We start from the raw sequence: 27,290 nt of genomic DNA, 5'->3' as shown, positions 1-27,290 counted from the left end.
GCGTCCCCATGGACTATGTATAGTCCATGGAATTCTCCAGGCCAGAATACTGGAGTGGGTAGCTGTTCCCTTCTCCGGGGGATCATCCCAACCCAGGGAACAAACCCAGGTCTCCCGCATTGCAGGCAGATTCTTTACCAGCTGAGCCACAAGGGAAGCCTGTTGTCATATTACTATTTTAGCATACAGGTCAATCAGGGAGACCCTCCCACCTGCCTGGCACTGTTCCACACACACAAGACGTGTCAGCTCCTCTTGTGCTCAGAATAGCCCTGTGCCTGTGACCGTTACACTCATTTCACCGACAAGGACAGTACAACACAGAGAAGTCAGGTGGCCTGCTCATGGCCACGCTGTTAGGGGCTCAGGACTCGGTCAGGAGCCATGTGGTTCCAGAGCCCAGGTTGCTTGGCCATCCCTCTTCCTGCCTCCCAGAGGAGCCTGCTGTTTCTTTAGGGACGGTCTTCTAGTGTCTTCTTATCGTCTGTTCAGGCAGAGCTTTGTCAAAGTCTCTCCTCCTCCCGTCACCTTTGAGCTGGCTTTTCCTCTTGTTTGCTAAGGGTTGGTAGTAGAAAAGCCTTGAAAGTGGAACAGACCTGAATTTGTCTCCCCTTCCTACGTGTGCGGCCTTGGACGAGTTCAGCTTCTGCGAGCCTCTGTTCCCTCGTCTGGGGGACATTATCCACCCCCAGAATCATTATCACGATTTTAAAAAATCATTTAAAAGGTTACTCATTTGGCTGCGCCGATTCTTAGTTGTGGCATGTGGGATCTAGTTCCCCAACTAGGGATGGAACTCGGGCACCCTGCATTGGGAGCACAGAATCTTAGTCACCGGACCACCAGGGAGGTCCCCGTTCACCACAGTTAATGATGATCGAAGGTAACCTAAATGCCCCGACGGCGCACAGTGTGAAAGAAGGGCCTGTTTCCCTTATCGCCTCTCCCCCTTCTCTGTTCCATTGGATTCCTCTCAGTTTTGATCCACAGTCTTACATTCTGTCCAGTTCACATTCCTTTTCTTAAAAAAAAAAGTATTTTCACTTTTTGGCTGTGCTGGGCGTTCATCGCTGCACGTGGGCTCTCCCTGGTCGTGGCGAGTGGGGGCGGCTCTCCAGCTGCAGCGCTGCTGCTTGCAGTGACTTCTCCTGTTGCTGAGCACAGGCTGTCGGGGGCAAGGGCTTCAGTACTGGGGCACGTGGGCTTAGTTGCCCCAGGACATGTGTCCCCTGAATTGGCAGGCGGATCCTTAACCACAGGACCACCGGGGAAGTCACCTCCAGTTCACATACGATCCTGTCACAAAAGGAAACTCACTCCCAGGGTCTGATAACATCATGACTGACTGAGCGTCTACCAGTGCCGGCTGTCTGCTGTCTGCAAGAATTACCATCCCACCAGGCGATTTAGCATCTTGCACCCAGTCCTGTTCTCATGGAGCCCTTCTGAGTCAGAGGAGGAGGTCATACTCAGCTGCCTTAACTTGCCCACACATGAGAGGGGAAAGGATGGAGCCATCCTGGGGGACAGAAATTGGCCTCTGTGTTTGCACACCAGGTGTGTCTGTATATGTGACTATCGTCCTGGTCACGGTGACTATATTTTGCCATTGCAGGTTTGATGTCTCACCTCTTAGCTCCTAATTAGGCCTCTCTAGCTCCAAAATTACATGCTTTTTCACACCTACAATGATCTCAATGGGATTAACAGCCTTTTTTTTTCCTGCGAAGGTAATTGAGATCTTTCATGGTGGCATATTTTTATTACTGTAACTCCATCTCTAACCATCCTTCCACTAAATCTCTTACTGTTTTCCAGTAACTGCTTCTTCCCCTCATTCTGAACAGGAAATGTTCAGAGACCATTGAGAGGCAGAATTTCCCGTGAATATGCAAACCATGTTAACCGTGATGTGTTTTCTCTCTCCCCCTCCCCTCTCTCCTGATGGCAGGTGCCCGGAGATTTGAGTCAAACATCTGAAGACCAGAGTTTGTCGGATTTTGAAATGTAAGTCCACAGCGCCCGCTCATGAAGGGCCTTTTAGAAATAGGACTCTTGTTGCTTGGCTCACATCCCAGGAGACCACAGCCAAAAAAAAAAAAAAAAAAAAGACTGTTTAAATCTGCATGGCTGATTTGGTTATTGTAGAGTTGGGGAGTTGTCTGCCTGCAGTCTGTGTCCAGCCTTTAGATGTGTTTTTAGTCTCCCTCCATGGGTGTTTAAAAACAATTTAATCTTTTTGGCTGACATTTAAGAGTTGGAGGTGCCACATGAAAATTTAAATTTCTCCATTTTCTTTAAAAGAAGAAATCCCGGCAAGGCCACCATCAGCTGGAGCTGAGCGGCAGCTGCCTCTGCTGTACGGGGCGTGTGCCCCTCCGCTCGCCTTAGTCCCCACTCCTCTGGCCCACTTCACTGGTTCCATTGTCTGGGTGTCTTCTGTTCCAGTTTTGAGTTTGCAGCTCCAGGATTTTTGGAAGCACAAGAGTTCAGTATCTTGGTCTGATTTTTGATTGGATTTAATTCTAGCTGGTGCTTTTGCCGATAACCCCTAGGCTATTTGGTTGATCTTCAGACTGACTTTCTGATTGAGTTGCCTTGGTTTTTGGACTGAATAGTCCCATGGGGTTGCAGAAGAGAGTGGAGTGAGTCCTGAGTCAGGGTCAAGCAGAACCTCCCTCTTCTCATTCAGATGTGCTGAGTGGAAGAAGCTTTAGCCTCCCCAGGAGATGGTGTCATCTGTCCCTCTGCTTCTGGTGGGGGGGGGGGGGGGGGCGGTAGACATTGGAAGAGCACTTTGTTAGAGCCAGGCCGAGCCAAGTTGAAACCTTAGTTGTGTGACCTCGAGCCGCTTAACCTCTCTGGGCCTGAGCTTGCTCATTCATAAGGTGCAGATCACAGCTGGCCTTGTGAGACGGAGGTAGAGATTAGAGGCAGGGGGTATCTAGAGGCCCTGAGTGCTGGTGAGCGGGGTTGTGGAAGTTATAGTGAAGGATGAAAATCAAAGACAAGTTTGTCTCCACTGGCTTTTTGGGGGATGAGTGGAGGAGGGTATAGCATGAAAGAGGGTCATGAAATGGCAGCCTGGTGGAGGGCAAGGGGGGACCTGCTGGGGAGGGAGGTGAAAGCCAAATAGGGGATCCCAGAGATGGACCACTCATGAGGTGGAAGGGACTCAGTTTTGAAGCAGGAATTCATCACTGCCTGCTGTGGGAGGCACCCTGCTAGGTCCTGGTGGAGGGGCTGAATCAGCACAGACCAGCCACATCCTCCTCCTCCTACCCCCAGGGTGCTTGTCTCCACTAAAGCCAGAGGGAAGTGCCATTCCCTCCCTTGAGATGGAGCTGCAGATCCCGCCTGTCCTTGCGGGGAAGGCCCTGGCTGACCTTGGCTCCATCTCCAGCCTCCCCCCACCCTCTCTTCATACCAGCTGCCCTGGTGGGCTGGATTCCTCCAACTTATCTGGTCTTCCATACACAGGATCATGATTGTATTCACTTAACCCATACTTGAAAATGTAGGAGAGAGATGGTCATGTAAACAGTCAATTCTAATATAGTGTGATACAGAAAGGGGAACACACCTAACCAGCCTGCGTGATCTCCTGTGAGGTTGTGCAGACCTCACCCATCCTGGGAGGTTAATGAAAACGGGAGTATTAGTTACACTTCTGCACCCTTCCCCCGGCTGAAAGAAATGAAGGGGGAACACTGATCACTAGCACAGTTTTGGGGGTCTTTCCAGGAGAGGTGTTGTAGATACCCAAGTCAATTCAGTGGACCAGAATTGCAGGTTGTACTCAGATCCCCGGGGAGGTGATCAATAGGCCTTATTTTGCCCCATGAAGGGGATCAGCGCCTTGGTTCAGAGCTTAGAAGAAATGCTGTTTCAGGAAAGAATCATTTCTTTGTGAAAATGAAACGCTCTCTACCCTGGAGGTTGTGAGGCTGCTGAGTCATGGAATCTTCCATCATCAGTGCATCAAACCGTGGTCCAAGCACAAGAGGCTGGTGAATTTTTATGAGCTGCTCTTAGAGAGAAGGAGAGCTTGAGAAAAAGCGTTTATCCCTGGAACAGCTCTGAATGGAAGCAAGGAGTGGGGCCTCCCAGCCCTTCCAGAAATGCACAGTACTGTTAGGAGAACTGTTAGGAGTGATCTGGAAGTTTCGGTGACAGCTTATCAGCTCTGCATGTTGATCCAGCTGTGGAAGCGTGGTGATGGTGGGCGTGTGCACCCACGACTCAGGAGTGTGGTTAGAGTCATCCAGTAAGGCCCAACTGTCACTCTACCAAAAGAACCCTTGATGTTCTCTCGAGTAGCCTGCGAGGATCAACAGAGATGATCTGGGTGAAAGCGTGGATCCGTCCATGGTACATGTGCAGTAAATGATTCTGCGTTTGAATTTAAATTTTGCTTTATTCAACCCTGACTTCAGACCATACCACAAAGCTACAGTCATCAAGACAGTGTGGTACTGGCACAAAGGCAGAAAAATCAATCAATAGAACAGAATAGAGAGCCCAGGGACAAACCCACGCACCTGTGGATACCTTATCTTCGACAGAGGAGGCAAGAATATGCAGTGGAGAAAAGACAGCCTCTTCAGTAAGGAGTGCTGGGAAAACCTGGGCAGGTGCATGTGGAAGAAGGAAATGAGAACACTCCCTAACATCATAAACATAAACTCAAAATGGAGTAAAGGCCTAAATACAAGGTCAGACACTTAAAACTCTTAGCAGTAGGCTTCCCTGGTGGCTCAGTGGTAAAGAATTCGCCTGCCAATTCAGGAGACATGGGTTCGATTTCCTGGTCTAGAAAGATCCTACATCCCGAGGAACAACTAAGCCCATGCACCACAGCTATTGAGCCATTGAGCCTGTGCCCTGGAGCCCAAGAGTCGCAACTACTGAAGCCCGAGCACACTAGAGCCCGTGCCCTGCAGCTAAAGAAGCTACTCTAGAGAGAAGCTTGCATACTGCGACTAGAGAAGAGCCCCTGCTACAAGAGAAGCCCATGCAACAGTGAAGACCCAACAGAGCCAAAAATAAGTGATAAGTAAAATTAAAAAAAAAAAACTCTTAGGGGAAAATATAGGCAGAACACTTTTCTAAATTGCAGCAAGATCCTCTTTGACCCACCTCCTAGAGTAATGGAAATAAAAATAAAACTTGCTCTATTCAAGCCGCACAGTGTTTTTGGAAAAGCTGCAAGAGTGGTTATTGGTGCCTGACTTTCTGAAATTCCTTTCCCCCACCCCAAAGAGCCATTGCTTGCGTGGCCATGAGTGTTGTTTTCATGGAGTCTGATCTTAAAATGAGGTGATGATGCTGGTTTAGTCGCTAAGTCGTGTCCAACTCTTACGACCCCATGGACCGTAGCCCATAAGGCTCCTCTGTTCATGGAATTTTCTAGACAAGAATACTGGAATGGGTTACCATTTCCTCCTCCAGGAGATCTTCCTGACCCAGGGATTGAACCTGGGTCTCCTGCATTAGCAGGCAGATTCTTTACAGACTGAGCCACCAGAGAAGCACCGCCCCCCCTTAAAATGGGAGTCAGGGTTTAAAGTGGGCACTGTGAGGACACTGCACGAATCCTCCAAACACTCTAGACACCCTGTGAGCATTAGTGCTCTTGACCCTCCCTAGGCTCGTGGAGTCTTCCTGTGGTCAGCCCCCTCTTCAGATGAGCAAAATGAGGTTCAGATAAATTACAGGCCACCGTCACTCAGGTAGTAGGACCTGAAGGGCAGTGGTCTCTCAGTCCAGAATGTGAACAGCATCTACAAATTTTACACACACGCGCACACAAGCATTTTAAACTAAGGCCCTTAAAAATAATCCTGGGCGACCAAATAATGAAACTGTGAACTGCTCCTTTAGTCTACTATGAAGTGTAATACATGTTGACATACCTTGTGTGCCTCTTAGAGGAGAAAATTAATAGCTTCCTCCCTTTTTTGGTAAATTGAAATGACCAGTTTCGATCTTTCTTCTGTTTAGATCAAACCGAGCTCTGATCAACGTCTGGATCCCGTCAGTGTTTCTCCGGGGCAAAGCTGCCAACGCCTTCCACGTGTATCAGGTAATTACCTGGTTTTCAGTTAGATGCCACTGCCAGGGTGGAGCCCACACTTGCTTGTTACTCTCTGGAGCTTTTACATCTTGGTGGTGGAGTGTAGAGTGCTGTACCGAGAAGCCACGGCCTCCCAACACCAGCATGTACCTGCCCAACCTCCTTGAGGCAGCGGTCCTTCCATCAGACAAGAGGAGGCTGGGGGTGCTTCCCCGTGCTGGCCGGGGTTCCTAGTGTGGCTGTGACCACTCAGCTCAGGCTGCTTGAGCAGAAAAGCAGGGCGTTGATGGCTTGTGTTACAACTGAAGAGTCCAGGCATGGGTCTGGCCTCAGGCTCGGCTGGACCCGTGGTCAGGAAGCTGCCACTATTTTCTCCTGTTTCCTTTGCCAGGGCATCCTTTTCAGGCTAGTTCTCTCTGTAGGTGGACCAGGCGGCTCCCGGAAGCATCAGACTCTCAGCCAGTCTGGGCATCTCTCAAGGGTCTGTCTTAGATCCCAGGCACATCCCTGAACCCAGGGGTGGAGTGATGGACTTCTGTGATGGGCCAGGTTCAAATCATGTGACCCTCTCACCTCCACTGGCAAGGGGGTTGGAATTAACCTCATCTGACCTTGTTACTGAGGGAGGGGCAAGGCAACACCGCAGATGAAAACCAGGCCACTCGGTGAAGAGAAGGGTCAACAGACAGTTGTCAAGTGATGTTCAATTTGCCTCCTGGGGTGGAGCCGGCCAGCCTACACCCAGTTGGGGATTGAGTGTCTGGGACAAGGGGAACCTTTGCTTTAGAGCTGATTTTGCCCCAACAATTGGGACCCTGGTTTTCCATCTTTTGTCTGATTTTCTGATGTCTTTTCCAGCCCTGCCTACTTACCCTCTTTCTTTCTTTCTTCTTTCTCTTCTTAATTGAACTCCAGCCATTGGTGTTTTGTGCTGGGGCTGTTTGGTTTTCAGCTTTGACTCTTAACTGCTTCTGGCTCCACTGTCATCTTGTATCACAACAGCTTTCGTTAGGCTTTGTTCTTATTCCCACGAGCTCTGTGAAAAACCTTGGTTTTGTTTTGTTTTGTCATTTTTCTTACTGGGAAATTGACCATTGAAGTTTTCTCAGCTATTAAGGCATTTCTCCAGGGACTGGGGTAGGGCTGAAAGGATTCTGAACTTGGGAATAGGGGCCCTGGTTTCACTTTTATGGCTTAGGTAAATATCAGTTTCCTTATCTGTAAAATGGAAATCATAATAATGCTTACTTTGGAAAGCTTTTGTCGGGATGAGGAATACATGGTGCCTAGTAGGCACTTGAGATTCGTCTCTTATCTTCTGACTTGGCCGCTGCCTTTGGTCACTGATGGCAGGTCTGGCAGTGGGCATGGGTTCTGTAGGGATGGGCCTGAGCATGCTACATGCTGCTCACCTGAAATCTTCTGGACAGATGAGCTAGAGTTTGGCAAGGAAGTTTGCACTAGAACGTCACGTTAGTTTGCTTGTTTGGCCGGGCGACGATAGCACTTTAGTAAATATTAGGGAATCTATGTGTTCGCGATGTTCTCAGCTCTGGCTTGAAAAGAGAATTGGAGATGACAGATTTCTGAATGTCCTCTTCTCCTTTTTTATCCCAAACCAAACCAAGAAGACACCCTCTTATTTGAATGTCCTGTAACTTCTGCCTTGCGATCATCAGAAAGCTGGGGGTGTTGCCTGGAGGAGGAAGAGAGGGAAGCAGACAGCTTTATTTTAGAGCAAAATTAAAATGCGAGCTCCCTGGAGAGGTTTCCTTGACCTTTCGTTCCTGACTCCTCCCGCACCTCACCCCGGCAAGTCACAGGGCCGTTTTCAGTGACCAGAAGTCTGTTACGAACGAGACGGACACAGCACATATGCCGTTGCCCGGGAGATTGTTCCCACACTGGTCACGGCGGCATTCGAGCTGCACTCGCCCTGTGCTTGACCAGAGTGTCCAGAGCTTTCCTGGGTGTGATCCAGCCCATTGTGCAGAGGACGAGGCCCAGATCACATGGAGCCGCGGGCCTGGCAGGCCTCGCATCACCCAGAGCAGCTCCATCCCACGCTGCGGGCTCTCTGAAAATCCCCTCTGGTCTTGGAGTAGTATGGAGCAGCATTTCTGGAATGCAACTGTCTCTCTCCTTTTAGCAAACAGTGCTTCCGGTCAGTGCCTCAAGAACAGACTCTGAGCATGTGTCTGGAAGCTTTTGAGAAAGGCTCTGTTACAGTGTGCTTCGCTTTGACTTTGTTGTTTTTTAAATGATAAACGATAATTGGAGAGAGGGTGACTCATTTAAAATACTGGTACCGTTGGACTTTACTTTTACTAGCTTAAAAATACATTTTATATAATTCCACAAAAGATTTCAGATAATTTCTAGAGAAACTCAGAAAGGAGTGATAAAATAGAAGAAATACAATATCAAAATCAGAGTAAATGTAAACTAAGAGCACTTTCATTAAGGGAACACTGGAAATCACACACATATATATATATTTATATATATTTATAATGAGAGCCTACATGGTTGCTCTCATTAGTTTGAAAGTTTCCCTTTGTGCTTCCTGGCAGCCAGTGTGAAAATGGAAATGTAGCTATTTTGGGCAGGTCCATCACTAAATGGAAGAAGATATGTCAGTTCCTCAAAGAGCTCTAAAAGAAATGTCACTACGGGACTTTAGACTCAACGATAATAGAGGACGTGGCAGATGATGCCCTGTTGCATCCTTGTGGCAGATCACTCTCAGGTTTTCTTAAGATCTCCCTCCAAGGAAGCTAAGTGCATAACCATAAAAAGGGCCTTAAGTCCATTCAAAGAGCCCAGACGAAAGGAACAGCGTGTGTAGCTTTTCCAGCAGATCTGTCTGCGCTGTCCAGTCCAACAGCCACTAGCCTCATGTGGCCATTTAAATTTGACTTAATTGAAATTTAACTCGAGTCCCTCAGACATGCCATCCGCGCTTCAGGTGCTTCATAGCCACATGAGGCTGGTGGCTGCCACATTGGACAACGTAGACACAGAACATTCCCATCATCACAGGAAGTGCCGGATGGGGACCATTTAGATCAGTCTCTCCCGGAGTGGCAGGAAGCTAGGTGGTCTTCTGTGTGGTCCTCTCTGTGTTTAGTGAAGTTTTGGAGTGACAGAGATTGGACATCCCGTGACAGGTTCTGCAGGGCGATGACCACTGGTCTTTCAGCTCCTCTATCACTGGCAATGATGTAGAAGAGGAAGTCTCCCTGTGGCCACGGGGCCTTGAATGCACTCTAGTCTTGCCTCTTAGCAGAGACCGAGGAAGACCCGGGATCAACACCTTCGACAGGCAGCAGACTCTATCTCAGTGAGCTACATTGTTTTCTTTCATTGTAGGTATTATAAAAATAATACAACTTTATGCCTGCCTTCTACTTATGGCTGGCATGCTTGCTAAGTCGCTTCAGTCATGTCTGACTTTAGTCGTGTTTGACTCTCTGTGACCCTATGGACTGTAGCCAGGCTCCTCTGTCTATGGGATTTCCCAGGCAAGAACACTGGAGTGGGTTGCCATGCCCTCCTCCAGGGGATCTTCCTGATCCAGGGATCAAACCTGCATCTCTTACATCTCCTGCCTGGGCAGGTATGCTCTTTACCACTAGTGCCGCCTGCATGGGATTCTGTTTTTCCATTTAGCATGGTGATGTGCAGTTTCCTTTTAAAATAAACTTGAGAAAGAAAATGATTCAGTTTAAAGAAAACTACTAGATGCATGATAGTGAAAACAGCAAGAAGTTTAGGACGGTGACACGTGAATGAATAACATTTGGGAAATGCCACCTCTCACTGGCCTATGTGTTACATAAAGCAGCTCATTCAGTCCTCACAGTGACCCTGTGGGGTAGCAAGCACTTATTCTCCCCATTTTATGGATGGGAAAACAGGACACAGAGAAGCAGCTCATTCAGAAACATGATTTCCAGATATTCCCTAGTGGTCCAGTGGTTAAGACTCTGTGCTTTTCCTGCAGAGGGCACAAGTTCGATCCCTGGTTGGGGAAGTTCCACATGCCGCATGGTGCAGCCAATAGTAATTATAAAAAATAATTAAAAGAAACAAAAACATGATGTTCAGACCTCAAAGCATTTCCGGACAAGGTACCAGTTTGCACAGATTCTATAAATGTGGGTGGAGTCCAGCTTTAGCAATCCAGGGAACAGATTGGCCAGTTGCCTCGGAAGGACCCAGCCTGACCAGGAACTTGCCTGTGTGGATAGCCACCTGCATCCCTAAGACCGTGGACCAAGGACCCCCTGTGGCCAACCCAGGGATGCCCTGTGCCTCTACTCCAAGCTCCCTGCAGCACACACATCAGAGTCCTGCAAAGCCCAGAGCGGCCTGCGGTGGGTTTGCTTTGGAAAATTGTTAAAGCGGGTGCCTATTGGCCGTGACTGCACTTGTTTGAGCAGCAGCAGGGTCCCCAAGCCTGCCCGGACGCTTGGAAACCGGGGTACTTCTGACCACAGAGGAGGAGCTAAACTGGTTCTCCAGCTGCTCGTAATTCCCGGCTCTCACTGCTTGTTTGTGGAAGGGGTCTGGGTGTGTGTTTTGCACACAGGATTCTGGCCAGAAGCACTGAAGTCCCTTGATAGGACTGAATGCAAGTTATTTGAAAGGATTTGTGTCTCTGAACACTGCGGTTTCCATGCTGTGTTCCTGTGTCCCGAGGTGTGCTCTGGCATAAAAGAAAGAAGTGGCAGCCTTTGGCCAGGTTTCAGGACAAAAGTAAAATTGATGTCCAGAACTTTCCCAGCTTAAGTTTTTCTTCCAAGAAGATTTCTTACTTCTGGCCCCTGTTACAATGCTTGGCTGCCTGCAGACACATGCCAGAGACAAAATGATTAAACAGCAACAAACAGAATGGAAAAACAAAACGAAGCCCTATTTACTAACTGGTCTTGCTTAGTTTCTGTGTGTGTGTTAACACACAGTTATGCTGGTGGGGTTTGACTTTCTGTCCCTTCCACGTGACATGGTTACATCTGTCATTTATCAATTAGTTCCTAGTTTATACCTTTGCAAGTGTTTGCTCTTATTCCCCAAATACCCCAATTTCGAACAAGTTTGAGGTCCTCTGTCTTAATATCCTACCATAGTATTTACAAAGGCACGTTAGACCTTAGAACGATCCACCTATTTTTTTTTTCCTTAAGCCAACATTACAGCCACCGAATTGGCATGAACTAATACATCAATCCACTTATTCTCTGAATCCTTAGCTCTTTCCCTTTGAAAAGCACCTGTAGCGTAAATACAGCTGAAATCAGTCCTCTCTATGGCGTTCATTTCAGCCTTTGAATTTCACCACCAGAAGCACTGGCTACGGGTACCGTATTCCACTTGCTCAGATTTCCTTTGTAATGACAATTGCTTTGTTTCACCAAAGCTTTTTTGTTCTAGAATAAGCCCCCTTTCCTGAGGACCACAGCGGGGCTCTCTTGACTTGGAGAAAAGATGGTGTCCCAGGAAGACTCATTCAGTTTTGGGGTTCCTCCACCCCCTGAAGGATATCATGCAGCATAGGCAGGAGTTTTCAAGGTTTATCCTGGCAGAGCATATTTATATATGCCGTACAGGGAAGATCCATGATTTTTTTGTATTAATAAAAGATCACAGGGTCTGGTGGGCTGCATAGGAGGATGGCGATGCTTTTGTACCTCAGTCTTTGGGTGCTTCAAGCCCTTTTCATCTCTGTGCTAAGATGGTTTACCCCTCAGGCCTTCAAGTTTGCTTTTAGCCGCGGTTCCATCTTTATACTTTTTGAGTCAGTAGCTGTGCAGAGAGGGAGGAATTCATTAAGCGGAGAAAGATGAGATGTTGGAGCCCAGCACAGAAATGGGCATGGCAGTCACAGTAACATGGGCTGATCAGAAGCCTCTGCCCTCGTGGGTTACGTTCCAGGGGTGGGGGACACAGGACAAAGGGGTTCACGTCAGGTCCCTCCCCGCACACTGCCGGCAGCCGGGCAGTAGGTCGTTTGATTTCTGAGTTCCTTTCCAGCCAGGTTGGTGTCTGTGCTGCATGATAAGCGAAGCTGTGGGAGCCATGGCCTCTGTTTTTGCTCTCTCCTTCCTGGAGAACTTTCCACACCACAGAGGCAGGCACCTCTGGGGATTACAGCACGTTCACCTCCTGCTGTTCCTGGGATGCTCAAGGCTTCTGGGAAAGCCTGATACAGGTGGAAAACAAAAAGCCAAACCAAAAAGGCCTGTTTTCCTCCCCTTGGACACTCGAGTCACTATTATTCTCCGTTACTGCTTTTATCTTCTCGAACAGGCGGAACTTTATGATTTTTCCTTTTGTAGCATAATTCCTTTATCCCAAAGCTGTGGATGGAGGGTCAACTAGATGCCAGGCACGTGTTAAATGCTGCAGAGCAAGGCTTGACATTGCATTTACCCTCCCACCCTCACAATCTAGAGAGGACAGACTCTACCAGCTAAATATAACAATCTCGCAATGGAAGGGCTGCAGAGAGAGATACCGGTGAGAGGGACGGGCATCCATCCACTCACTTTACAAAATGACAGCAGAGGATGACAGATAAAGCGGTTAGCACAGTGCCTGGCACACAGCTACCCTGCAAACGCTGCCCTTAGTGATCTAAGAACTGTTTGACTTGTGATCAACAATTAGACCCGAAGGTAAACAGAAGGAATTCCCCCTGTTGAATGTCTCTGGGCTCATCTGCGTGTTTGGAAAAGCCTTTATTTAGCATCTACTTGATCATGGACTCCACCTCAGCCTCCTTAGAGGCTGCAAGGAGCTAGATTCCTTTTTTTCCAAGTGAGGCAGTGTGGAAATAATTACATAAAAAAGGAAGGAGAGGTATGGAAGTCCTTCCCTTTACGTGTAGTGCCCTGAACACTGCTGAATGGGCCCTCTTCAGCATGTTTGCCTTATCCCATCTTCAGCCTCACCATTAGAGAAACAGAATGGAAGAAAGAAAAACTTGGCTAAGATGTGAATCTGTTTTGCTGCAGTAATTCCTTTTTTCTGGTTCCCCAGTCCCAGCCAGCTGCTCCTTTTCTGTTCCCTGGTCTGAAGGGAGAGTTCTGGTGAAAACAGAAATCTGGACAAAGCCACTTTCCTGTCTGGCTGTTGCTTTTCAGAAGTCTGAAGTTTGTCGTTTTATGAGGGACTCCTTTGCATCACTTCTGTTGGTCTCCTGAGAAGAGAGGGTGGGGCAGCCTGGGCAAAAAGTCTCCCCAGCCTTGAACTGCTCTGGAGCAGAAACCAGGACCCTGCAGGCAGACAGCCCTTTCTTAGTTCTTGCCCATTCTTAGTTCTTGACTCAGAGAAGAAAGCAGCTCAGCTTTCTTCTGCCCTGGGAAGAAAAGTTCTATAAACCACAGATCAGCAAATGTTTTTCGTCTTCAGTCACTGGATGGCTTCTTGGTATTCCCCGTTCTCTCCATTTGGCTGCAGACTTTCTTCTCTGAGCTTTGGAGAATGGCAAAATGAAAGAATCAGGTTAAAGTGGTGGGGGGGTGGGGGCACTTTTTCTCCTGGAAGTCCTAATTGCATGCAAATGTGACAGCCCCAAGCTGCCTGCCAGTGGCATGTTGTTGGAAATTGGAGGATCCCTGCTGTTGGGAAAATGGTGTTTCCTGGCACAATTAGCTAGTCACTCCGTGTAATACTCACCTAAGCTTTTTAATGACCAATTATTGTTCTATTGCAGAGTTAATATGGTACAGAGCTAATTGGTTGGTGCTATTTTTATTCTTATGAACTTTACTGCTTTTCATCAATATCTGTAAAACCATATACCGGTGCCCCCTAAATTAACCCAAACAAGCAAGAAAGCATCCTCCTTCACCATACAAATCACAGAGTGTTCCTGTTGACAGTGAGAATTTTTTTTTTTTTTGCCAGAAAGTTGTTTTCCAAGTGGAGTGGGTAAGAAGGGGGAAGAGTACCTGCTTTATCTCACTGTGGTCTTGGATTTCTGGGTGTGGTTTGGCCCTCTGCACCAGTTTCTGCCCTGCTGTGTTTCTGTGGTTTTCTCCATATGCCTGAGAACAATTCTGGTCTCAAGGCTTGAGGATCTCCTAGTCAGAGTCAGCTCAGACATCTCTTCTTCCCATCAGCGGGAGCCATCTCTGTAAACCTGCCTTCACTTGTCTTGTGCTAGACGATGGAGAGGGTTGGGTGCTCGGGATGCGGCTCAACACCCTGTAACACACAGGACAGCCCCCACGACTGTGATCTAACGCAGGGTATCCGCAGTGTCACAGTTGAGAACCCCTGGTTCCCCTGGATGCTTTTGTTTGCTGGTCCCTGTGCTTGGTCCCTTGAGGACAGATTTCCATGGGGAGCCATGTCTTGGTACAAGGGCTCGAAGTGGAGGGTGAATCTGAGTAGTCTCAGAGAACAGGATAACAGGGTGTCCAACACAGCCACCTCTGTGGCAGGACCCAGCCCAATCCTGGCACGTGAACCCCCTTCACATCCAGGCCAGGGATCCTCAAACTGGGACAACGTGGGTGGCTCAGGTGGCTAAGAATCTGCCTGCAATCTAGGAGACCTGGGTTCGATCTCTGGGTTGGTAAGATCCCCTGGAGAAGGAAATGGCAGCCCACTCCAGTACTCTTGCCTGGAAAATCCCATGGACAGAGGAGCCCAGGGTGGCTACAGTCCATCGGGTCACAAAAGTTGGATACGACTTAGCGACTAAACCACCAACTGACCACCTGATTCTTCTAAACAGGACATTAATTCCTGATCTGCCCCAGCACTCTCTTCCTTGTAGGAGATAGAAATCCAGCTTGATCCAGTGTCAGAAACGAAGGACATTCATTGACTGCCTAATAGAAAAGACCAAGGACGGGCATGGCTTGAATTCCAGGAACTCACGGGCATGGGGGCTCCACCTCTTTGGGGAGGGTCGTCTTGCTGTCTGTGCTGGCTCCGTTCACAGCCAGGCTGTGGTGGCAGGAGGTCAGTGGGCAGCTTCAGGCTTGTGTCCCCTCAGCTCAGCTGCCCCATAGGAAAGGCCTCTGTTCTCCCCTCCCCAGTTCTGACTGGGTCCTAGACCTGAGCCTCTTGATGATGGCGGCCGTGCCCCTTGTCTGCCAGTCTCTGTGTCCTCCTGGGCGCCATGCTTGCATACCTCCTCATAAAACTGCAGGCCAGTGGGAGTGGGTGCTTCCTCCCAAAATGAGTGTGCTCTTACCGGGGGGATGGGGTCAGACTGGCCCCAAAAGCACGTGGCCCTCAAAGGCTACAGGCTGCTCATAGCCTGAGGTTGACACAGGAGCCAGTTTGGTGACAGTTAAGTATCTCTGCACCAGAGTTTCTCAGCTGTAGCACAGTTGACATTTGGGGCCAGATAATTCCTTGTTGTAGGCTTCCATGGTAGCTCAGTGGTGAAGAAGCAGCCTGCCAATGCAGCAGATGTGGGTTCAATGCCTGAGTTTGGAAGATCCCCTGGAGAAGGAAATGGCAACCCACTCCAGTATTCTTTCCTGGAAATCCCATGGAAAGAGGAACCTGGCAGGCTACAGTCCGTGGGGTTGCAAAAGAGTCAGACATGACTGAGCAACTAAACAACCACAGCTCCTTGGGGTGGGGCCTCACCTGTGCATGCAGGACCTCGAGCTGCACCCTGGCCTCTACCTAGTGTCACTGTCCCCTCTCCCCACCTGTGATGACACAAGATGTCCCCAGACATGGCCAACATCCCCTGGGACGGAGAACCTCTGCTTTGCGTGGTGCCATTAAATCCTACTGTAGTTTTTATCAGGCATTTATTGTTCTTCTTGGGAAAAAATGGAATATAAGATACGTGCTCTCCTCTCGCAGTAAATAGACCTCTCTTCTCCTCACTCTTTTTAAGCTTCCGCAGAGTTATTTTCCAGTATGAAGGAAGCATTGCTTATGTAACTGTTCTCCTGATGGACATTTCGATTGTTTTATTTCCCAACCATTGCAAACCAAACTGCCGGAATTGTCCTTGTATGGTGTAGACCTCTTCGTACACATTGTAAGTAATTCCCTAGGATAAATGACTAGAAGTGGCTTTGCTGAGTTGAAAAGTATATACTTTAAAAAAAAAGGCCCAGCCAAATTGCTCTCCTAAAAGGCTGAACCAGTTGTCAATCACACCAACAAAATAAAGGAATATTTTTGTCCCCATGTCCTTGCCAACCTTGGGGATCATCAATCTTTAAAATTTTACCAATCTGATAGAGGAAAAAAAAAATGTTTACATGATGTTGGAACTTGCATTTTCCTAATTATTTGTGAGTTTGTGGTTCTCTGTGCTTTAATTTGCCTTTTTTTTCCTTTTTCTTTTTTTTTTTTTTTTTTGTGAATTACCTGTTTGTATCCTTCCCCCCTTTTTTTGTGAAATTGCTCATCACTTTTTTGGTCAATTCATGCACGTCCTTTGGATGGTAATTCTTTTTCCTGGTCTCTTGCTTATCTTTTAACTTTATTATGAGAGTTATTTTTGTTCTTTTTTTCCTGATCTCCGAATCTTGGGAATCCGGAGGCTCCTGGTTTACCTGATGAAGTGCTTATGTTTATTTCATTTCATTGTTGCAACAGTCCTGAGATCCTGTAGACTTTCTTTCCATTTTTGGGGTGGAGAAAGACATGTTCAGAATGGTTAGGAAGTAACTTGTCCAAGGTCAAACGAAAGATTCGCTGTTGGCCTCCCCACCCCAAGTCCCAGGTTTTTACCTGGACTCCCAGCTGTCTCTAGAGGACTGAATGGAGACCAATGAGTGGAAGTGAGAGAGAAACAGTTTTGGGCTGACCCTGTATTCTTCTTTGTGTCTGTTTGTCTAGCTAGCTTGCATCAGGCTTGGTGCTAAGGATGTCCTTGTAAGTGACAGAGATACAGTCTTGGTCACTGACTACTTACTTACTATGAATAAGACGGAACAATGGAGAGCCCTTCGAGGCAGGGTGGTTCTACCAAATGCTGATCTTTATCCCCCAGCCACACTTGATCCTTGTCCCATGCAGGAGGGACCAGTTGATCTCTGAGGCCACTTTCCATGCTTGTAAGTTTGTGAGAGCTTAGCTGTCAGGTCCTGCTGGTCTGTATGGGAAAAGGCCCTTTAGCTGCTCTCTGTCATTGCTGGTTTTGCTGCTCCAGCATGAGAAGTGGGCACACAGGTACCCATCCGTCTGTCTTGAGGATGTGAATGCAAACAGCAGCCAACACGCTGACTGACCTGGAGAAGGAAATGGCAGCCCACTCCAGTATTCTTGCCTGAGAATCACATGGACAGAAGAGCCTGGCGGGCCACAGTCCATGGGATACGACTGAGCGACTAACACACGCATGCTGACTGACCGCCAGCCTTCACATCTTAGATGGAGTTCCTTCCCTCTGGGCACTTTGCAACTGGCAGAGTTAAGAGACTGAGGACTTGCCCCTCACCTGGGTGGGGAGGTGGGGGGGCGAGGATCAGAGCATCAAGGGTACCCCAGCCTGTCATCCCGTGTCATGGTGATTCAGCAGAAACCACTCAGGTTGATGCCATGGCTCTCATGCAGTCAGCGTGGCCGTTGCTACCATATTAGTATCCCTAACCTGGACCCACCTGAGGTCTATACCCAGGCGCACAGGTGCCACTGTATGCAGGCTGTGACCTGCTGCAGACCCAGGAGGTCAGCTCCACAAAGCACAGCTGAGTGTCCGTTCTGTTCACTGCAGTCTCCCCAGTGACTGGAACATTGCATGACGGATGGATGGATGGATGAATAAACCAATACATGAACCTACAAATGAATCTTTCTAGTGGGAGGCCTGCCATCTGACATCTTGACTTCATAATCTTGACTCCAGTTCTTCAATTGTAGTATATCCTGATAGGCCCTGAGTTCTTATTTTGCATTTCTTATAAAACTTCTCCCTAAACAATCAGTCCCTCCTGGATCATTCCCCTTGCCATTCAAGGTCAACCCTGCCTCAGTTTTTCATTATTCAGGCAACTTTCCTCTTCACTGGTTAACTGGCCCAACCTTGGTTCCAAAAGTTTTATCCGCCCAGGTATTATTCAGTCTTGTGGTGTAGTAGTTCAGTTTAGTCACTCAGTCGTGTCCAACTCTTTGCGACCCCATGGACTGCAGCATGCCAGGCTTCCCTGTCCATCACCAACTCCCGGAGCTTACTCAAACTCGTCCACTGAGTCAGTGATGCCATCCAACTATCTCATCCTCTATCGTCCCCTTCTCCTCCGGCCTTCAATCTTTCCCAGCATCAGAGCCTTTTCCAGTGAGTCAGTTCTTGGCATCAGGTGGCCAAAGAATTGGAGTTTCAGCTTCAGCATCAGTCCTTCCAATGAATATTCAGGACTGAGTTCCTTTAGGATTGACTGGTTGGATCTCATTTCAGTACAAGAGACTCTCAAGAGTCCTCTCCAACACCACAGTTCAAAAGTATCAATTCTTCGGTGCTCGGCTTTCTTTATAGTCCAGTTCTCACATGTACATGACTACTGGAAAAACCATAACTTTGACTAGAGAGACCTTTGTTGGCAAAGTAATGTCTCCGCTTTTTAATGTGGTGTCTAGGTTGGTCCTAGCTTTTCTTCCAAGGAGCAAGCACCTTTTAATTTCATGGCTGCAGTCACCATCTGCAGTGATTTTGGAGCCCAAGAAAATAAAGTCTGTCACTGTTTCCATTGTTTCCCCATCTGTTTGCCATGAAGGGATGGGACCAGATGCCATGATCTTAGTTTTCTGAATGTTGAGTTTTAAGCCAACTTTTTCACTCTCCTCTTTTCACTTTCATCAAGAGGCTCTTTAGTTCTTCTTCACTTTCTGCCATAAGGGTGATGTCATCTGCATATCTGAGGTTATTGATATTTCTCCCAGCAATCTTGATTCCAGCTTGTGCTTCATCCAGCCTGGCATTTTGTATGATGTACTCTGTATATAAGTTAAATAAGCAGGATGACAATATGCAGCCCTGACGTACTCTTTTCCCAATTTGGAACCAGTGTGTTGTTCCATGTCCAGTTCTAACTGTTGCTTCTTGACCTGCATTCAGATTTCTCAGGAGGCAGGTCAGGTGGTCTGGTATTCCCGTCTCTTGAAGAATGTTCCACAGTTTGTTGTGATCCACACAGTCAAAAGCTTTGGCGCAGTCAGTAAAGCAAAGGTAGATGTTTTGTCGTAGCAGTTTTGTTTCTCTAGAGCTTGGTGGTCAAGTGTAGCCCAAACCTTCAGCTGGAATCCCTAGACTTTCCCATGATCCCCTTTACACACTCTAGGTCCCAGTCCCAGCACCTCGATTGCTCGGGGTGAGAGTTCAAGATCAGTAAGAGGGGCTTGAGAGGGTCAGACAGTGAGGATTCAAGGAGCCCCTCATGTGAGTCAAGCACTGTGTTGGGTCCTGGGGCTACATCAGTGCAAATTATAGATCTGATCGCCCCACCCCAATGGAGCTTGCAGTCTTAACAGAGAGGAGACTTTAAACCTATTAATGTGAAAATATTTACAAATGAATCAGTAGTTAAAATTTGTGTACGTGCTGTGATGGAATACTACACAGGGCTCCAGAGATTACAGGAAGGGGCCCAAGTAATTGGGGGCAAGAAAGAGATCTTCTGAGGATACCTGCTCATTCCTGAAAGATGATGTAGAGCTCACTAATAACTAGAAGAGGAATATTCTAGGCAGAAGGAACAACGCATACAAAGCCCTGGAGATGTGAGAGGGCTTGGTTCCCAAGAGGAACTAGAAGGCTGGTGTGGCTGGGGCAGAGGGCAGTGGGACTCAGGGCACTGCAACCAGCTGGGTCCGTTTGTCTTTATGTCTGTCTGTCTGTCTGCCTGCCTGGCCACCCACCCACACAGAGCGGCCATGGAAAGGAGAGCAGATGTTGAGTCTGAAATTCCTGGGCATCTGAGAGGGTGATCCAGACGTGGACTCTGTGGTCGCCTCAAGTGTGAACCCGGAGCTGCCTCTTGGTTCATAGTTGGGTGACTGTTTAGAACAGGGTCTCTATTATCCTGTCCAAGTCACAACTTTCTCCCCTTTTAAGTAGGGCTGCTGCTTCGTTCACGGGGTCATTGTGGATTGGAAGATGTGTACGCTGTGGGTCTTGACACCCACACGTTTGCACTCACAAGTGCACAGGGGCCCCTAGTCCTAGAAATACCTTCCTCTGCAGCAGGGAGTCTGGAACCCAGGCTACCCCAACTTCCATTCCAGTTGTTGGAGTCTTTGGGCACAAGTGTCTTCCCTTCCCTCCTTGACTGCGAGGTTTTCCTGTGACCCGAAGACCCAGACCATTGTCGGGAGCCTCCAACTGCGTGATGCTAAGCTGTGGTTTCCTCATTGGAAGATGCCACTCCAGCCCAATGCTCACGCAAGGTGAAGGGAGACAGATGTAGAAACAGTTGATCAATTAGGCAGCTGTTCAGATGTCAGCTGTCCTGATTCATGTTTATGTGAGGAATGCTTTCCCAAGGCCTGTGGTGCAGGAATGATAGCTTTTTCACTCCTGTGTTTGAAACAGCAACCCTGGGCATGGGGAGTTGATGCTTCTCTTTGCTTGGGTGAGTTCTCTTATGATCTTTAGAACTTGGACTGTCCTGGCATGAGGAGGGCTTTTGCATCACCACTGCAGTATTCTGGGCTTCCCTTGTGGCTCAGCTGGTGAAGAATCCACCTGCAATGGGGGAGACCTGGGTTCGATCCCTGGGTTGGGAAGATCTCCTGGAGAAGGGAAAGGCTACCCAGTCCAGTATTCTGGCCTGGAGAATTCCATGGACTGTATATAGTCCATGGGGTCGCAAAGAGTCGGACTCGACTAGGCGACTTTCACTTTCACTTGCATCAGCTTAGTATGCATTCATCTGAACTGATGAACTTGAACCATTAAGGCTGTTGTGTTTTGGGTTTTTTCCTCCTCCCTGGTCTGGGCTCGATGAAGCCTTTGTCTCCTAATAAAGTCAGCCTGGGGTCGGGGGAGCGGCCGGGGGGAGAAGAGGGGCTGTCGCTGTAAGTTTTGGATCTTTTCTTCTACCCCTTCCAGATACTGAAAAGCAGTTTGAGTCCAACCTTTAAAGGTTATCTCTTTGTGCCGCCGGCAGGCACATCCAGAGAGACTGTGAATCCCAGCTCCGTGCCAGACTTCCCCACTGAGTGAGATTCTGCCAGACTGCTCTGTCTGGAGCCGGAGGAGGCAGCTCAAGTTGGCGGCCACGTGGAGGCTGCTTTTTTTTTCAGGAGCCGCAGAGACGAGAGTGTGAGAAAGGAGCAAGCATGCTGATTTGGGGTCTCAGGGAGTCCCAAAGGATGTTGCAATGACCGTCCTATGGGGTGGAGGAAGGGGAGAGGAGGAATCTCACCTCTAGGGCTGCTGGTCTGCTGTGGTCCCGAAGACTTAGAGGGAAAAGAGGTTCAAGCACTTCAGCTCCTGGAAAGGAAAGGAAGGCAAGGTGCATTTTGCAGCGGCGGCTTCGTGCTGGACTGTGGAAGTAAATAACGGAGTCGTGTTACCAAGTCTGCCCCGACCCTGTCCATTTGTACCTGAAAAAAGCACGTGGGAAAGAGACCCACAGACCACTGTTAACGGTAAACACCTAATACTGAGCCTTTCATTACATGATGCCAATTCCTTGCCACCAGCCTGTGAGGGAAAGTATTTTCCTGTTTGTTTACAGATGGGTAAACTGAGGTCAGAGAGGTTTGGTAACCTGCTCGAGGTGACACAGCTGGTGGGTAGCAGGCATGACCTTCAAACCTAGGTCCAGATGACCTACCAATCCTGTATTCTTTAAGAGAAAAATGCTGCCTTTTTCTTAACAGAGTTTCTCTAAGAAAGGAGAAAGCGGAAGTCGTTCAGTCGAGTCTGACTCTTTGCAACCCCATGGACAATACAGGCCATGGAATTCTCCAGGCCAGAATACTTGGGGTGGGTAGCCTTTCCCTTCTCCAGGGGATCTTCCCAACCCAGGGATCAAACCCAGGTCTCCCACATTGCAGGTGGAGTCTTTACCAGCTGAGCCACCAGGGAAGCCCTAAGAAAGGAGAGAGACGTGAAATACAGATGAGGAGGAAGGTGGTTGAGGAGGACGACTGATGAGGTTGAAGGCGCGGATGGTGGTGGGGGGGAGGGAGGATGAGAATGGTTGATGACGAGGAGGAAGGTGGTTGATGAGGACGACTGATGAGCGTGCTGGTGATGACTGCTGAGAATAACTGAGGAGGATCGCGGTGGCTGACGAGGGGAGCAGGTCTGTTTGCCAAGTCCTTCCCCTGTACCGGGCACTGTGCCAAGTTCTCTTCATGTTTTATCTCCTTTAAACTCACACAGCTCCTCGATGGGAAAGTTCTGATTTCCTCTGCAGGAGTAAGAAGAGGCACACATTTCCTTCAAATACCCCATCATATCAGGAAAGATTCAAGAATCTTTTCACTGTTAAGATTTTCTGCACATCACAGCTGGTTTTTGGGCATTCACAGTCAAGCACCCGGCAGAGCCTGGGGGTGGAAAGCCCAATTTAGTCCCCATACCTCCCTGGGGACCCTGGCGTGCCCTGTCTCCCTGACTAGATCCTTGCTGAGACTTGCTAAGAGCACAGAGTAGCTGCTTTTGACTCCCACCCTCCAGCCCTGGCTTTTAGGAGTGGCAGTGCCTTCACTTTGGACCTCTTGCTCTTTTCATGAAAAACAAAGAAGTTGTGGCCAACTTGGCTTCTGCTAGTCTTTTTTTTTTTTTCTTTTTTTTTTTTTACCACCTTGGTCTCTGAATCATAAGGCAAAGCCCACCTGTCTTACTTACCAGCTGTGTGTATTTACCACCTGTGTCCCTTGACTGTAAAATGTAGCTACTGACCACCTCTCATGTAGGATTGGTGGAAGAATAAGAAAAGGGCCCAGCATGGTACCTGGCACATAGTAGGTGCTTTACAGACCCATGTCTCCTGTGTGCAGCCTTCTTGCTGTCACACTGGAGCGCTTTCTTTTGTGTGTTTATGTGCTTGCTTGTTTACTTTCTGTCTCTTGCACTTTCTCCACGAGCACTGTTGTATTTTTCTGCTGTATCCTGTGACCTAGACCAGTGCCTGTCGATAAATATTTATTAAATGAATGAACAGGCAGACATGCATATGCATGCATTGGGAAAATAAGGATTTGCATGAAGAGTCAAGGCATGTGGGCGTAAAAGCTAGTGAGGCCAGCAGGGGTCTCATACCAGGCTGTTCATATCTTTCACCACAGAGCATAAGCTCCGCAGAGTGAAGTTATAAGTTCATCTTCTGAACTGGTCAGTCACAGGGGAGCAGAACCACAGGTGGCCTCACCTATGCCTGTGACTGAGTTGGAGCCTCACAGGTAGGACTGAAAAGACTCAGTTTTAGAAGGATGATGTGTAATACACAAATCCCAGAAGCCAAATTCTGCTCCCACGTGGTAGACGGTGACTTTGTCTTGTCAATGTCCATCAGAGGTAGAAGGAAGAAGGTGGGGTCTGGGTGAGGTGGGGTGGACGGTGGGGTCCCTCTAGGGTGTGGCCACTGTTCAAGGCTTAAGTCCCTGCCCAGGAAGCCCTCTTAGCACTTTTTTTAGTTAAAAAAAGTTTAACTGGAAGATAATTGCTTTACAGTATTGTGTTAGCTTCTGCCATACATCAGCATAAATCAGCCATAGGTATACATTTGTCCCTTTCCTCTTGAACCTCCTTCCCACCTCCCATCCCATCCCTCCCATCTAGGTTGTCACAGAGCACTGGGTTTGAGCTCCCTGCATCACATGGCAAATCCCTGCTGGTTGTCTATAATAACAAATGAAACAATTGACAAAGGATTAACCTCCAAAATATACAAGCAGTTCATACAGCTCAATACCAGAAAATCGCTTTCTTTTGTTCCCCACCTCGTGCGGGAGTTTCCTCTAGTGTTTGTTTGCTTTTTTCCTCCTACCAGGGCATACTTTACAAAGAAAATTGAAAAGATAATTGTGGATGGTTTTCTGTCTTGAACGTGCTAATAACATGAGGACGATAATATTCTGTCTTAGAGCCCCTCCCCAGGCAGCTAGAATCTTAGTAACAAACTTTTTTTGAGAGCCAGAGACTTCCGGTGCCTGTAAATTTTTACTTAATAACATCTAAATATCTTTATTGGCAACGAGAGGCAGGAATCCTTTAAGAGCCTGGGGGCTTAATTTAGTGTGAATTATGCAAGGAAGAAAGGAGCTTATAGCAAGCAGGAACTAGGAAATTAACTGGATTGCTGAAACAGACCTTGTATTTGGAGGTAGGGTCCTGTCTTTGGATATACTAGTGACGTGTTCTCCCTCCTTGCCTCCTTCCCCTCCTTGCATGCCCGTCTTCCCTCCCGTTATGCGTCAGGCACCATGTTAAGGATTGAGTCACAGTGATGAGAATGTATAAAGTAGGCTGCTCTCATTGTGGAGTTACCAGCTAGCGAGGGGAAAACAATTATTAATCACACACATAAATAAGAGGAAAATAACAACCGTGACATGCCCAGCCACAGAAAATGGATGAGTAATCTCTGACATATTCACACACTTAGAGCACCAGACAGCAAGGAGTATGAAGATCTATAACTGTATCCAATAATATGAATGAATCTTACAAACGATGTTGAATGAAAAGCTAGATTTAAAAACAAAGAGGAAGGATATATATATATATATATATATATATATATATGACTGTGTTATGACTGATCTGCATTGTTGTACAGCAGAAGCACAACATTGTAATTATCCTCCAATTTAAAAAAAATTAAAAATATTTTTATGAAAATACTCCTCATCCTCCTCCCAATGCACGCTGTTGGATGGGCCTGTTGTGCTCAGCAGGAGAAGCATGTTTGACCACTACATCATCATCAAGTTTCCTCTGACCCCCCAGTCGGCCATGCAGAAAGCAGAAGCTCCTGGCACGCTTGTGCTCACTGTGGAGGTCAGGGCCGGCGAACACCAGGTCCAGCAGACTGTGAAGAAGCCCCGTGACATTGATGTGGCCAAGGTCACCCCCCGATCTGGTCTGATAGAAGAAGCATGCATTCGTGACTGGTGCTGTGGATGTTGCCAACAAAATCAGAATCATTTAAACTTAAGTGTAGCCAGCTTATTCTAAATATACTTGTTTTTTTTTTTTTTTTTTTGGTCATAAAAAACTCCCCCTAAAACCAGGCCCTCTCGGGGCCTAGTGATGATGGGTGGCTGATGAGGGTTGCTTAGATTAATGGGGCTCGAGGTGACAGTGGAGGAGCCGGGAGGGAGGAGAAAGCTGGGTCATTCAGCATGTGTTGAGAAACCAGGATCAAAGCCCAGGCTGATCTCGGTTCTTACTCTGAGAGCGTCTGTCCTGGTGTGCACACGAAGCGCACGAGTGTCAGGGCTCTGCTGCTCCCTCGGTCACCCTTCATTGCTAAGTTCCTTTTATATTGTGAGCATCTCACCTCTTAAAGCTGCCTGCGTTTTTTGGCTCTTTCTTCTACCCTTGGACACCACTGACATAAATAACCATCTCTGCCGTGAGAGTTGGTGTTTCTTGCAAGGCCGATAGGGGCCCTCCTGTCCCGGATCCAGCTGGTACACGGGGCCCCTGCCCCAGCCACATCCTGTCAAGACCTTCAGGCCCAGGCTTGGACACTGGCTGGAGATTTTTTGTAAGATGGTTTGATCATCTTTTAATTATTTTAATTTTTAATGTTTTAATATATTGATCAGCTGAGGCTTCATTATGCTGTTGTAACAAATAAGCCCCCACTCTTGGCTTTGGGCAACATTAAGTGTATTACATGTCTGTTTCCCACTCGCGCTACACATCCATCCCGGGTCAGCTGTGTTCAGGCGCCGCGTTGTCTGCGTGTCAGGATCCAAAGCAAAGCAGCAGCCAGGACATCCTGCTCTCGTGGCAGAGGGAAGAGAGAGGATGGCAGACCGTGCTTGCGTCTGAAAGCTTGTGCTCAGAAGTGGCACACATCACTCCCACAAGACGCAGGTCAAGCCTGATGGTAATGGACCGGGAGGAATAATCCTCTTACAGAGAGGATGGCAGAGAGGAGGCCCCGCAGAGGGGGGAATTGGACTACACTGATAGACCTCACGGGCTTCCCTGGTGGCTCAGAGGTTAAAGCGTCTGCCTCCAATGCGGGAGACCCGGGTTTGATCCCTGGGTTGGGAAGATCCCCTGGAGAAGGAAATGGTAACCCACTCCAGTATTCTTGCGGAGAATCCCATGGACAGAGGAGCCTGGCGGGCTACAGTCCACAGGGTCGCAAAGAGTCGGACACGACTGAGCGACTTCACTTCTGATAGACCTCACAAGTAATGCTTGCTCATGAAAGAGTCAGCCAAGATAGATAAGTATTATATAGCTATTAAAAATGATGGAGGTCTTCTGTGTTAGCTTGTGGCCAGGATGGGAGACCCCTTCCAAGGCCCAAGAGTGAATTCTTATCTAACACTCGGAAATGAATTGTCCCAGGAGACACATGTGCTGACAGAGAGGGGCGTTTGAAAAGGCTGCTCCAGTGGAGAGCATCAGGATCAGGGAACCCAGGAAAACTGCTCTGCCTCGCAGCTCGAAGTCTCAGGGTTCATCAGGTGGGGTTAGTTTCCAGGTTGTCTGTGGCCAGTCATCTCACCCTGCCCATATTCGATCTGACTCAGGGTCCTTCCTGGGGGCACATGCCTCTCTCAGTCAGGATAGGACTGGGAGGTTGGCAGAACATATTATGGGCTATTTTCTCCTCGTTCTTTTTGGCCCCTCCCAAATCCTTCCAGTTGGTTTTGTTGGTGGCTCATCAGTTTTGTGTTCTTTATTGGGACCTCACGTTGTGAGACATCTTATTCAAGCGCCTAGCAGGCAGTTTTGGTCCACAGTTCCCTAACAAGCTTGGGAGATTATTTCTTATATGTGACAAGTCAGGGGGAAATAGGTAACTGAATAGAATATATTGTTTAATCTCATTTTAAAAAGTAACCATTTTTAAATGTGTGCATTAACGTAAGAAATATAAAATGGAAAGTTCTAGACGAGCTGTAGTAAACCTAGATGTCTGTAGTGTCTAGGCAAGAAATGACCCAGGTCAGTGATCTCAGTGCTAGCCGAGTGTCACCATGCAGAAACTGGGACTCCGTGTCTCTGATCTTTAGGCTTTTTAGTTTTAAATGGAAACCTGGATTTAAACACTGCTGCTGCTGCTAAGTTGCTTCAGTC

The 27,290-nt window shown here is 48.0% G+C and overlaps 1 protein-coding gene across 7 annotated transcripts in view; it reads left to right on the top strand.

Moving 5' to 3' along the window:
- Window positions 1-27,290, top strand: part of SNX29 (sorting nexin 29) — a 586,612-nt gene that overhangs the window by 389,462 nt on the left and 169,860 nt on the right. For all 7 annotated transcript variants that reach the window (XM_044935759.2, XM_045164260.1, XM_045164261.1 and 4 more), the window contains 2 exons: window positions 1,952-2,007; window positions 6,004-6,085. In XM_044935759.2, the coding sequence (XP_044791694.2) occupies window positions 1,952-2,007; window positions 6,004-6,085 (138 nt within the window). The remainder of the gene's footprint in view (window positions 1-1,951; window positions 2,008-6,003; window positions 6,086-27,290) is intronic.

This window comes from Bubalus bubalis, chromosome 24, assembly GCF_019923935.1.
Source record: "Bubalus bubalis isolate 160015118507 breed Murrah chromosome 24, NDDB_SH_1, whole genome shotgun sequence".
Lineage (NCBI taxonomy): Eukaryota > Metazoa > Chordata > Mammalia > Artiodactyla > Bovidae > Bubalus > Bubalus bubalis.
This window is presented reverse-complemented; position numbering and strand designations above follow the sequence as displayed.